General features: G+C 42.0%; 1 protein-coding gene across 1 annotated transcript in view; it reads left to right on the forward strand.

Annotated features, from left to right (window-relative positions):
• The window catches only part of LOC144479694 (unconventional myosin-Vb-like), a 118,048-nt gene that overhangs the window by 81,380 nt on the left and 22,513 nt on the right, over positions 1–14,155 (forward strand). The window contains 1 exon segment of the mRNA XM_078198722.1: positions 6,928–7,126. Within this exon segment, the coding sequence (XP_078054848.1) occupies positions 6,928–7,126 (199 nt within the window).

Raw genomic sequence — 14,155 nt, forward strand, 5'->3', positions numbered from 1 at the left:
TTGCTGTGACATTATCAGCTCCCTCTTTCAGCAACAATAAAAACCTAAATGTGCAAAAACAATCCATCTAATAGTAGATATCTGCTTTATGGGTCACCCAGGGAATAACATACTAAAGGTTGTTTTCTTTCTCCTGATTTGCAGTGGGTGTTAATGTGTCTCCAATCACACTTATTAATCGCACTTGCCTTTCCAGACCAAATATAATCTATGAAACTAATCAATAATTGGGTAATTGCAAAGTTTTTCCGCTTTGCTTTCATTTGAAAGCAGCATATTTAGGATCATGAGACTGTTGATTGAAGATGGTATTGGAAATGGTATTTATAAACTTGTCAGCAGTGTTCAGCCAGAGTATTCAAATACGTTAACACCATCGCGTTCTTTCATAAGCTTTTAGTTTTAGGGCCAATTGTTCCCACTTGTATTGAGAGTTAAATGGAAGTTACAGAAGCATTTTTCTAGTTACTAGTTGGGATCTTAATGTATTCCTCCTTTTGAGTTGCTTCAACTATCAGCTGTACAGGAGCAGGGAAGTCTGACTGCAGCTATACAGAACCTTGGTGAGGCCACACCTGGAATATTATGTGCAGTTTTAGTCTCCTTACCCAAGAAAGGATATACTTGCCATAGGGAGAGTGCAGACTGATTTCTGGGAATTTCACTGAAGCGAGATTGGGTTGACTGGGGATCAAATTGAAATGTATAAAATTCTGCCTGTTCTAACCTGCTATCTGCTCTCTCGCTCCAAGCAGACACACAAGTTACTGATTGGATGTGGAAGTTTTCCTCCTCAACTCCTGATTGGGTGGGCAATAAAACTAACTTGATGCTATATGGAATGCAGTTATATAGTCATACAGGTTTACAGCATGGAAAAAGGCCCTTCGGCCCAATTTGTCCATGCCACCCTTTTTTTAAGCCCCGAATAGTAGATCCTGGTAAGTGTATAAATACCACTTCCAATACCATCTTCAATCAACGGGCTCATAATCCTGCATTATGTAAATATGCTGCTTTCACATGAAAGCCAAGTGGAAAAACTTTGCAATTACCCAATTATTGATTAGTTTCATGGATTATATTTGGTCTGGAAAGGCAAGTGTGATTGGAGATACATTCACGCCCACTGCAAATCAGGAGAAAGAAAACAACCTCTAGTATGTTATTCCCTGCGTGATCCATAAAGCAGATATCTACTATTAGACTGGTCCCAATTGCCTGTATTTGGTCCATATCCCACTAAACCCATCTTACCCATGTAACTGTCTAAATGTTTTTTAAAAGTCAAAATTGTACCCGCCTCTACTACTACCTCTGGCAACTTGTTCCAGACACTCACCACCCTCTCTGAAAAAATTGCCCCTCTGGACACTTATGTATCTCCCCTCTCACCTTAAACCTATGCCCTCTAGTTTTAGACTCCCCTACCTTTGGGAAAATATATTGACTATCTAGCTGATCTATGCCCCTGATTATTTTATAGACCTCTATAAGATCACCCCTCAGCCTTCTATGCTCCAGAGAAAAAAGTCCCTGTCTATCCAGCCTCTCCTTGTAACTCAAACAATCAAGTCCTGGTAGCAGCCTAGTAAGTCTTTTCTGCACTCTTTCTAGTTTAATATCTTTTCTGTAATAGGGTGACCAGAACTGTACACAGTATTCCAAGTGCGCCCTTACCAATGTCTTGTACAACTTCAACAAGATGTCCCAACTCCTGTATTCAATGTTCTGACCAATGAAACCAAGCATGCTGAATGCCTTCACCACTCTGTCCACCTGTGACTCCACTTTCAAGGAGCTATGAACCTGTACCTCTAGATCTCTGTTCTGTAACTCTCCCCAATGCCCTACCATTAACTGAGTAAGTCCTACCCTGGTTCAATCTACCAAAATGCATCACCTCACATTTATCTAAATAAAACTCCCATCTGTCATTCATCAGCCCACTGGCCCAATTGATCAAGATCCCGTTGCAATCGGAGGTAACTTTCTTCACTGCCCAATATGCCACCAATCTTGGTGTCATCTGCAAACTTACTAACTATGCCCCCTATATTCTCATCCAAACCATTTAATATAAATGACAAATAACAGTGGACCCAGCACTGATCCCTGAGGCACACTGCTGGTCACAGGCCTCCAGTTTGAAAAACAACCCTCTGTAACCACCCTTCTGGCTTCTGTCGTCAAGCCAATTTTGTATCCATTTAGCTACCTCCCCCTGGATCCCGTGAGATTTAACCTTGTGCAACAACCTACCACGCGGTACCTTGTCAAAGTCCATGTAGACAACAACAACTGCACTGCCCTCCTCTACCTTCTGGTTACCCCTTCAAAAAACTCAATCCAATTTGTGAGACATGATTTTCCACTCTAAGCTATGCTGACTGTCCCAAATCAGTCCTTGCATCTCTAAATGCCTGTAGATCTTGTCTCTCAGAATACATTCCAACAACTTACCACCACAGATGTGAGGCTCACTGGCCTGTAGTTCCCAGTCTGTGGGTCAAGTTGGCATCAAGGGGTGGCAGTGGTTAGCACTGCTGCCTCAGCGCCAGGGACCCGGATTCGATTCCCGGCTTGGGTCACTCTCGGTGTAGAGTCTGCACATTCTCCGTGGGTTTCCTCCGGGTGCTCCGGTTTCCTCCCTCTGTCTGAAAGACATACTGGTTAGGTGGATTGGCCGTGCTAAATTCTCCCTCAGTGTACCTGAAAAGGCGCCAGACTGTGGCGACTAGGGGATTTTGACAGTAACTCCATTGGTGTTAATGTAAGCCTACTTGTGACCTAATAAATAAACTTTAAGTTGGGAACTAGATGCCAGAATGACGGAAATTGAGAGCTTTTGAATTAGTTTTCTTGGTTTGATCTAATATTACAGAAATACAAGTAATTTAGAAATGTAGATTTTTAGTTCAGTATAATACTTCTTAAAATCTAAGGTACCAAGTTCCTCGACTTTTTTGCTTTGTTTCGTAGTGCCTTGAGTGTAGTTCAATCAAACACTCACAGAAACAATCCCAGTGATTTCAAAAAATATCTTGTTTGACTTTTCGGCAATATGTGCCAGTCTGCAGGATAGAGCTTTCCCTCCCACTGCTTGTGGTTTAATTTCTGTAGTTGGTCACATGATTAGAAATGCTGAATAGGAAAAGTTGAACTCCTACATCATTTGTGTAGGAGATTTATAAAGTTGTCCTGCCTTGAGAGATGCACATGAATTGCTTCAAAACGTAAGTTGCTCTGAAGTGATTTGGCATCTGAGTGCAGCAAATGACGCAAACTGTTTAATCAAATATGCAGTAACATAGCAGCAATCACTATGTTCAAGTAATTTTTGGTATGATGACTACATCCAATTTCCATATTTAACTGCTGCTTCTGCAGTTTGGTAATCTGCTGGATTGCAGTTTTTATTACCAGGTGTCCTGAAGATGTTTGGTGTAATATTCACTACTGCTACACCATCTGTTCCTCCTAACACAATTCTTGCCCCCATTGCAATTTAACGGTTCTATTTATTGTTATTCAACACTTCATTTGAAGAGCTCAGCATCTTTATTTTCAGATACTATTTCTTCATTCAAGCACGTTTTTTAAAAGAAAACTGTTTAGTGATATTCTCCATTTGGCAATATGCCACTTACTGTCACTCCCATCTTTCAGCTCTCCATATCAGATGGAGCAAAATGTATTAAGTACATCCCCTCGTTCTGGAAGTTAAAAGGTGGAAAATGGAGACCAGTCAGGCAGCACTGGAGATGCATTCCATCCACCCAGTGGTATCTCCACATTAGACCAGGTAGAGGCACTCCTTCTAGTATCAGGTTGTTTGGGGCTTGAGATTTAACGTGGGAAACAGTACTGCCCACATAATGAGGTAGAGTTACATGGGAGTAATATAGTGTAGAAGAGGAATCATAGAATCCCTACACTGCAGAAGGAGTGAGTCTTGTAGAAGTTGACATGTAGATGGTACCTAATCAGTACTGCATCCTGTATATATGCACCTAGTTAAATGATTATTGTCCCAACATGCAAGCTTTCTAACTGTCCTTTCACTTTTTAAGAACCTGGATTTCAGTTTTGCCCAGGCTTTGAGAAAATGCAAGTTTCCTATCCCTTCACTGCAAATATTCCAAATGTAAAAATATTTTGGAGTCTCAACCAATTTTCCTCGTTATTTTCAATGCTTTGGACTTGGAAGTGACTATCACTCCAGACTGTCATGGTATTAGCAGTTTTGCTTGCATAAAGATGGCCATTTAGGAAAATAAAATGTCACGCTTGTATTTTGAGGTCATTGTTTTAAGGTTGAGCTTAGAATTTCTCCCAGTGGTTGGAAACCCAGGGTTCATGTGTATCGGAGTCTTCTACCAGAGTTATAGTAGCAATCGGAGGAACTTCCAGTGTGATAGAATGGACAATTCCATTCCTGGAGCTTGTCTCACTTTTACAACCTTTTCCTTCCCTCATAAACACTAATTCAAATCTAAGATGTCTTTCAAGTGGTTAACCCTATCAGCGCAACTGGTTTGATATTCACCTAACTAATTGTCTCCCCTGCTGCCATTTTGTGCAATAGTGAGAAAGCATTGCCCATAAATCCATGCTTCTCATTTCAAAGAACTGGCAGATTGAGGCAGAAGTGCATGTCCATAAGGTATGAATCGCTCAACACATTTAGTACAGATGTGTTAAGTGACTTGTATTAAATACCATAGGGTATTAGAAACTTGCAATTTAGAAGTAAATTTAAACTATAGTACTGTATTAAAGAACTGCAAGAGTGAGATTGGTGTTCTGATTTTTCTTGTTTCAAATTTCCTAGTACTTTTTTGCAAACATCTCAACTTAGCATTAGCCTCTGTGATTTATGACTGAGTATAGCCATTTATCTCTGCCTCCAAAGGTGCAAGCAGTCATTAACAATACAAGTACGGCATGGTGGCACAGTGGTTAGCACTGCTGCCTCACAGCTCCAGGGACCCAGGTTCGATTCCCGACAAGGTCACTATCTGTGCAGAGTTTGCACATTCTCCCTGTATCTGCGTGGGTTTCCTCCCACAGGCCAGAGATGTGCAGGTTAGGTAGATTGGGCATGTTCAATTGCCCCTTGGTGTCAGGGGACTAGCTAGGGAAAATGCATTAAGTTAAGGGGATAGGGCCTGTGTGGGATTGTGGTCGGTGCAAACTTGATGGGTCGAATGGCCTCCTTTCGCACTGTAGGAATCTATGATTCTAAGTAAATGTTCAATTTAACTGACTGGTTGTGTACATTAGCTTTTCATTTGTCTATCTTGAGCACCAGGTTGAATTTCAATTGTAAGCTTGCTTTTTGTTTGAGGAGGACTACCTACCATTAGGATAGCCAGGTCATTTGGGATCTCTGGTGGTTTTACCCGTCTTTTGTAAGTTGTTCAGTGCTATGGTCTGAGCAGCATGGGCAATGGCAGAACCAGCAAAGTTTTTTTTTGGTGATGACAGTGGGACATCTAAAACCTCAGGAGACAATGGCTGTTTATAGGTGGAGAATCCTTCAGGAAGAATGCTTGTTTTGGAATTCTTCTCTCATCACATTGCTCATTGAAAATGGGAAGCTCTTACAAGTATCTGAAGAGGAAAATACATGACTGGTGTGTGGTGTGGAGAAATGAGCAGAGGATCTGCCCTTGGCAGTGCAGTAATGACCTCCTTAGCAATCCTGCATGTCAACTCCTGACCTCATGGCGCAGATCCATTTTTGTTTGCAGCCTAACTAAATGAGCTAATAACGGATTTCAACCAGACATTGGTGCTTGTGAAGATAGAGAATTGAGGATTGCGTGTCAGGAGCATGTGACTGAATCTGGTGCACAATAAAAGATCTCGTAAGAGCCTCTTGATTTGGACATGTTTATAAAAAGGCCAATCAAATTTATTGTTAACCTCAAATTGAAAGGTGTAAGAACAGATGTCAGTTTGCATTTGAAAAGCTGACCTGAGTTATTACTTCAAAGTAAGCTGCAGAAGTAGAACCAGGGTACACTTTCAAAAAAGTACAAGGTAACTTTTAGCACTGATTGAGATTCTTCATGGTAGTTTGATCAATATATTGAGTGAACTGCCAGAGATAGCAGTGAAAGCAAAAACCTTGGCATAATTGTAATTTACTGCAATAGCAGTGGGAATTGGATGAATACAGGGAGGAGGCATTAAGATCATTCTGGATGGATGAACCAATGTATTAAAGCCTTCCTTGTCCGTATTTACTTGTAAATGGGTAGATTAGGGAACTGGATAAAGGTGATATAGTTCAGTGTGCAGTAGTGGATTTTGGATTGAGGGGAGACTAGAATTTGCATTAACAGTGGAGTGAGGAAATGGAGATACTGCTCTTTTTTTAAAAAAAACCACAGGATTTGGGTGGAGCAAACCATAGAATCAGAAAATGGGATTCTGGCGTCATTGGTCATAGTTGGGGTGCCGTTTGAAGTTTCTATAACCTTGTTATAGAATGGATATTGGAACCAATTAAATGGCATTTTTATTTGTATATTATTTCTGGTTAGAACAATGGTGCCATCATGTTTTATCCGTTTGCAGTAGTTAAATGATGGTTTTGTCAGGTACACTCCTGTTGGTATACTGAGTAAATTTTCAGGAACTGTCAAACATTTAGATTGGAAAGCAATTGAGTTAAACTAATTTGAGACTTGATTTTCTTGATTTGAGTTGCATTTTTCTCTAAGGTTACTCTACAATTGTCATCAAACATTCACCTCTACCTGGTACTTGGGCAGTTTAGTTCTTGGGAACTCTCGCTCTGTTATGCCTGTCACTTTTTCAACTTTCCCCTACCCCATCCTGAAATTAAAGTTTCCTTGACTGGCTGCTACTTTTGTTTTTACCATTTTAGGAACTTTTTTTTCTCTCCCTATACAGACTTCTCATGGACCAGTTGAATGAAGAGAAGGCACAGCACGTGAAAGAAGTAGACACTTTTCAAACTGAAGCCAGAGACTTGAAAGAGAAGTTGAATAAGCAGCAGAAGTACTTTGCTCAGGCACTACAGCTGCCATCAGAGGCACAAATGGAAGTTGGGTTAAAGCAGGAAATTGCACGTCTTACCAATGAAAACCTGGTAACATTGCAATGGATTTTTTGATTCGTCTTTCTATATCTTGGAGATCAATATCCTATTTCTGGATATCAGCCTTAACATTAATCAATATCCTCTGTATATTGCCCTTATTTGTTTCATGGAATGTATGTAAAATTGACATGTTGACAGTGAGTGAAGAAGAGACATGGGAATTGAGATTGTTGTGGTTAAACAGGTTTTTTAAACTAGCTACTGAACATCACGGCACTACTGAGGGGGGATATTTCTGAGGGTTTGCCCACTGAGTCTATATGGGTAGAATTAAGAAATCAGAAAGGGGAGATCACTTTGATAGGACTGTACTATAGGCCCCCAAATAGTCAGTGGGGAAATTGAGGAACATATATGTAAGGAGATTACAGATAATGCTGAGAAAAATAGGGTGGCAATTGTAGGGGACTTTAACTTTCCCAACATTCACTGGGACAGCCGTAGCATTAGGGGCTTGGATGGAAAGAAATTTGTGTATTCGAGAGGAATTTCTCATTCCGCACGTGGATGGCCTAACGAGAGAAGGGGCAAAACTTGACCTCTTGGGAAATAAGGAAGGGCAGGTGACAAGTGTTAGTGAGGGATCAATTTGGGACTGGTGACCATAATTCCATTAGTTTTAAGATAACTATGGAGAATGATGGGTCCGGCCCAAAAGTTAAAATTCTAAATTGGGGCAAGGCCAGTTTTGATGGTATCAGGCAGGAACTCTCAAAAGTTGATTGGGGGAGTCTGTTATCGGGCAAAGGAACATCTAGTAAGTGGGAGGTTTTCAAAATTGTGTTAACTGGGGTTCAGGCACATTCCTTTATAGAGTGAAGGTCAAGGCTGGTAGAAGTAATGAACTGTGGATGACTCGGGATATTGAGGCCCTGATCAAAAAAGAGGCGGCATAGGCAGCTGGGATCCAGTGGATGCCTTGAGTATGGAGGGTGTCGGAGTAGAGTTGCGAGAAATCAGGAGGGCAAAAAGGGGACACGGGATTGCTTTGATAAGGCAAAGGAGAATCTAAAGAGCTTCTACAAATACATAAAGGACAAGAATAAGTAGTGAAAGAATAGGGCCTCTTAAGGATCAACAAGGTCATCTATGTGCAGATCCACAAGAGATGGGTCAGATCCTAAATGAATATTTCTCATCAGCTTATTGAGAAAGGCATGGATGTTAGGGAATTTGGGGAAATAAATAGTGATGTCTTGAGTATACATATTACAGAGGAGGAGGTGCTGGAAGTCTTAAAATGCTCAAGGTAGATAAATACCCAGGACCTTGTGGGAGGCTAGGGAGGAAATTGCAGGCCCCCTAGCAGAGATATTTGAATCATGGACAGCCACAGGTGAGGTGCCTGAAGATTGGAGGGTAGCAAATATTGCGCCTTTGTTTAAAAAGGCTGCCTGGAAAAGCCTGGGAACTACAGGCAGGTGAGTTAATGTCTGTGGTGGGTAAGTTGTTGGAAGGTATTCTGAGACAGGATCTATAGGCATTTGCAGAGGCAAAGACTGATTAAGGACAGTCAGCATGGCTTTGTGAGTGGAAGATTGTGTCTCTCAAATTTGATTATGTTTTTTGAAGGGGTAACCAAGAAGGTAGATGAGGGCAGTATAATCGATATTGTCGACATGGACTTTAGCAAGGCCTTTGACAAGGTACCACACAGTAAGTTGTTGCGCAAGGTTAAATCTCATTGAATCCAGGGTGAGGAAGCCAATTGGATACAAAATTGGCTTCACGACAGAAGACAGAGGGTGGTTGTTTTTCAAACTGGGGGCCAGTGACCAGTGGTGTACCTCAGGGAGCGGTGCTGGTCCCACTGTTGTTTGTCATTTATAATAATGATTTTGATGGGAATTTAGGAGGCATGGTTAGTAAGTTTGCGGATGACACCAAGATTGGTGGCATAGTCGACAGTGAAGGTTATCTAGGATTGCAATGGGATCTTGCAATTGGGCCAGTGGGCTGATAAATGGCAGATGAAGTTTAGAACAAAGAACAATACAGCACAGGAACAGGCCCTTTGGCCCTCCAAGCCCACGCCACTCCCTGGTTCAAACTAGACCATTCTTTTGTATCCCTCCATTCCCACTCCGTTCATGTGGCTATCGAGATAAGTCTTAAACGTTCCCAGTGTGTCCGCCTCCACCACCTTACCCGGCAGCGCATTCCAGGCTCCCACCACCCTCTGTGTAAAATATGTCCTTCTGATATCCATGTTAAACCTCCCCCCTCCCCCTCACCTTGAACCTATGACCCCTCGTGAACGTCACTACCGACCTGGGAAAAAGCTTCCCACCGTTCACCCTATCTATGCCTTTCATAATTTTATACACCTCTATTAGGTCACCCCTCATCCTCCGTCTTTCCAGTGAGAACAACCCCAGTTTACCCAATCTCTCCTCATAACTAAGTCCTTCCATACCAGGCAACATCCTGGTAAACCTCCTCTGCACTCTCTCTCTAAAGCCTCCACGTCCTTCTGGTACTGTGGCGACCAGAACTGGGCGCAGTATTCCAAATGCGGCCGAACCAACGTTCTATACAACTGCAACATCAGACCCCAACTTTTATATTCTATGCCCCGTCCTATAAAGGCAAGCATGCCATATGCCTCCTTCACTACCTTCTCCACCTGTGACGTCACCTTCAAGGATCTGTGGACTTGCACACCCAGGTCCCTCTGCGTATCCACACCCTTTATGGTTCTGCCATTTATCGTATAGCTCTCCCCTACGTTAGTTCTACCAAAATGCATCACTTCGCATTTATCTGGATTGAACTCCATCTGCCATTTCTTTGCCCAAATTTCCAGCCTATCTATATCCTTCTGTAGCCTCTGACAATGTTCCTCACTATCTGCAAGTCCAGCCATTTTTGTGTCGTCCGCAAACTTACTGATCACCCCAGTTACACCTTCTTCCAGATCGTTTATATAAATCACAAACAGCAGAGGTCCCAATACAGAGCCCTGTGGAACACCACTAGTTACAGGCATCCAGCCAGAAAAAGACCCTTCCACTACCACCCTCTGTCTTCTGTGAATAAGCCAGTTCTCCACCCATCTAGCCACTTCCCCCTTTATCCCATGAGATCCAACCTTTTGCACCAACCTACCATGAGGGACTTTGTCAAACGCTTTACTAAAGTCCACATAGACGACATCCACGGCCCTTCCCTCGTCAACCATTCTAGTCACTTCTTCAAAAAACTCCACCAGGTTAGTGAGGCATGACCTCCCTCTCACAAAACCATGCTGACTATCGTTAATGAGTTTATTCCTTTCTAAATGCGCATACATCCTATCTCTAAGAATGCTCTCCAACAACTTCCCGACCACGGACGTCAAGCTCACCGGCCTATAATTTCCCGGGTTATCCTTCCTACCCTTCTTAAATAACGGGACCACATTAGCTATCCTCCTATCCTCTGGGACCTCACCTGTGTCCAGTGACGAGACAAAGATTTGCGTCAGAGGCCCAGCGATTTCATCTCTTGTCTCCCTGAGCAGCCTTGGATAGATTCCATCAGGCCCTGGGGATTTGTCAGTCTTTATATTCCCTAAAAAACCTAACACTTCCTCCCTTGTAATGGAGATTTTCTCTAACGGGTCAACACTCCCCTCCAAGACACTCCCAGTCAACACATCCCTCTCCTTTGTGAATACCGACACAAAGTATTCATTTAGGATCTACCCTACTTCTTTGGGCTCTAAGCATAATTCCCCACTTTTGTCCCTGAGAGGTCCAATTTTTTTTTCCCCTGACAACCCTTTTGTTCCTAACGTATGAATAAAATGCCTTGGGATTTAATTTGGATAAATGCGAGGTGATGCATTTTGGTAGATCGAACCAGGGCATGATTTACTCAGTTAATGGTAAGGCATTGGGGAGAGTTATAGAACGAAGAGATCTAAGGGTACAGGTTCATAGCTCCTTGAAAGTGGAGTCACAGATGGACAAGGTGTCAAAAAAGGCATTCTTGGTTTCATTGGTCAGAATGTTGAATACAGGAATTGGGACGTCTTGTTGGCAAGGCCACACTTGGAATATATGTACAGTTCTGGTCACCCTATTATAGAAAGAATGCAGAAATTATTTACTAGGATGCTACTGGGACTTGCTGTTTTGAGTTATAAGGAGAGGCTGGGTAGACTGGGACTTCTTTCCCTGGAGCATAGGAGACTTGGGGGTGATCTTGTAGAGGTCTATAAAATAATGAGGGGAATAGATAAGGTAGATAGTCAGCACCTTTTCCCAACAGTAAGGGAGTCTAAAACTAGACGGCATAAGTTTGTGAGAGGGGGGAGATACAAAAAGGTCCAGTGGGGCAATTTTTCACAAAGGGTGGCGAGTGTCTGGAACAAGCTTCCAGAGGTGGGTACAATTTTGTCTTTTAAAAAGCATTTAGGCATGGTTTTTTTCCAAAGGGAAATTGTTGGACACTTTTGCACTTCCTCAAAGCACTAAATTAATGTGGATAAAGGGGAATCTGTGGGTATGTTTACTTAAATTTCCAGAAGGCATTTGATAAGGTCCCACATCAAAATGTTACTACTACACAAAATAAGAGTTCATGGTGTATGGGGTAACATGTATCATGGATAGGGGATTGGTTAGCTACAATGAAACAATAGGCATAAATGTGTTACTTTCAGGTTGGCAAGATGTAGAGTGGAACACAACAGGAATCTATGCTGGGGCCTCAACTATGTGGGAAAATGTAACCTTGTCTATTTTGGTAGTGAGACAAAAAAAAAGTAGCATCTTATTTAAATAGGGAGAGATTACGGAACTCTTGTGGCACAGAGGGATTGAAGTGTTCTGATAATCACAAAAGGTTAGTGTGCAGGTAGAGCAAGAGATTCAAAAGGCAAATGAAATGTTTATTGCAAGGGGAATGGAATATGAAAATAAGGATGTTTTGTTACAGTTGTACAGGATGTTGGTGAGACCACCCCTGGAGTACTGTGTACAGTTTTGGACATAATTGCATTAGAAGCAGTTCAGAGGCGGTTCACTGGAGTGATTCCTGGAATGAAGGGGTTATCCTATGAGGAAAGATTGGACAGGGTGGACCTGTTTCCATTGGCGTTTAGAAGAAAGAGGAGATCTTGGCGAAAAATACAAGATCCTGAGGAGAAGATGGTGTAGATTCTGAAATATTTCCTTGTGTGAGCGAGACTAGAACTAAGGGACGTAATTTTTAAAAAGGTTTCCCATTCAGCCCGGTGAGAATTTTTTTTCTGAAGGTTGGGAGTCTGTAGAACACTCTTCCCCAGCGAATGGTAGAAGAGTTTTGAGGCTGGATTAGATAGATTCATGATTGAGAAGTGAATCGAGGGGTTTGGCGGGTAGGGAGGAAAGTTGCGTTGAGGCCACAATTTCCTTTTACTCCATTTCTTCAAGTTACAAAGCCAATGCACAGTGGACCGAGCAGGCCCGAATTCATCTCCTTGCTCCAAAAAATCCAATTTATGGAGCTCAAGACAGACATACAAGATTCAAGCTGACAAGAAAAGGCATTTCACAAATTAACTAAACTATTAACAAACCGAATAAATCCATTCTAACTAACTATTCACTAATAAAACACCATTCCAATGATATGCTGTTCCAATAAATACAATTCCCGCTCATGATCAAAAATAGAATTTAGTCACTCTCTAACTTTTACAACCAGGTTTTGTGTCCTTCGGAATATTCTGGGCCTTCTCCATTGATTTTTCTGTCTGGAGCTTTTTTTTTCTTTGGTACCTTTTGTTATCTAGATGGTGCATAGATAAAGCTATGAGAGCCAATCATTTTCTCTCTCTCTCTCAAGTTGAGAGCTGTGAGCTGTTATCTCTGGCAGGTGGCAGTTGCTCTCTTTATCCCACTGCCCCCTTTTTATACCCATGACATATCCATATTTCCCACAATAGGGTTGGTCCTAGGTTGTCAAAGCCATCAGATTTAAGTTTAATAGGTTCTTGGTATCTATGTGCCTGATTCAAATTGGCTAAATTCAAAAGCCTGTTGTCTTGGTAAAAGTGCTATTTGGCCTTTCGATGCAAATGTTTCCGTTTGGGCTCCCCATGTACTTACATTTTTATAATACTCGAAGCACAAAAAAGACACCACCTTGTAAAAGGACCACGCAATGCTTTCCCCAACCCCCCCACCCCCGCAGAATTTTACAATTTTACCATTCTTACAAACGCCAAATTCTAACTTCCCACCTCTCAATCTACAAATACTCTACCCAACTTTGCAACAATAGCCATCTTCCTTTGTGCTAAATGTGACTGCAGCCCGTGAAAGATTGTGATGAGTTAAATAGTGATATTGTTTGAGCAGAGGGCACAAGTATATGAATTCCAGTGGGAGGCAGCATTTTTTTTAAAAACACCAGTTTTTAGAATGTGGATACTTCAAGCTACAAGGTATTGTAGCAGCTGATAAATATTTCTGGAAAACCAGGAATGTTGAAGTTTATGGGAAGCAAACAGGAACAAACTTAATGGATTGTTTGTGCTACTGCACAATGTGTAGTGTTTATTTTCTGCCAAATTCTACCCCCCCCCCACCCAGTTGTCTTTTTAAAGGTATAGGTTCTTTTGAATGGTATTTAAAATGTGTCTCCTGGTAGCTCATTCAAATGAATGTTTGTTGTGAGCTTGGACTGAACCCTGCAATGGGCAGGGGAGTGCATGCTAAATTCCTAAAATGAGAAACACATCCCCTAGTCACTGTCTGCACCCATTGCCATTGTGGAGGTTGGTGGATAGCAAATGTCCTGCCCATCAATTGAGGCACATTTAATATTGTCAGGTCAGGCTCCCATGGGGCAATTTAAAGTCTGATTACAAATTAACAGTTTCTGGCTGGGTTTCTTGGTCTTTTAGAAACGTGGCAATGAAATAGAGGCTGATGCTGTCAGCCCCAGAAGATGAGTGCCCTTAATAGGACCCCATTAGAGCCATGAATCTCTTCTCTCTTCCCTCCCCCCGCCACTCATCAATGCCCCAACTAACCCTGATTGATC

This window comes from Mustelus asterias, chromosome 26 (genome assembly GCF_964213995.1).
Source record: "Mustelus asterias chromosome 26, sMusAst1.hap1.1, whole genome shotgun sequence".
Taxonomy (NCBI): domain Eukaryota; kingdom Metazoa; phylum Chordata; class Chondrichthyes; order Carcharhiniformes; family Triakidae; genus Mustelus; species Mustelus asterias.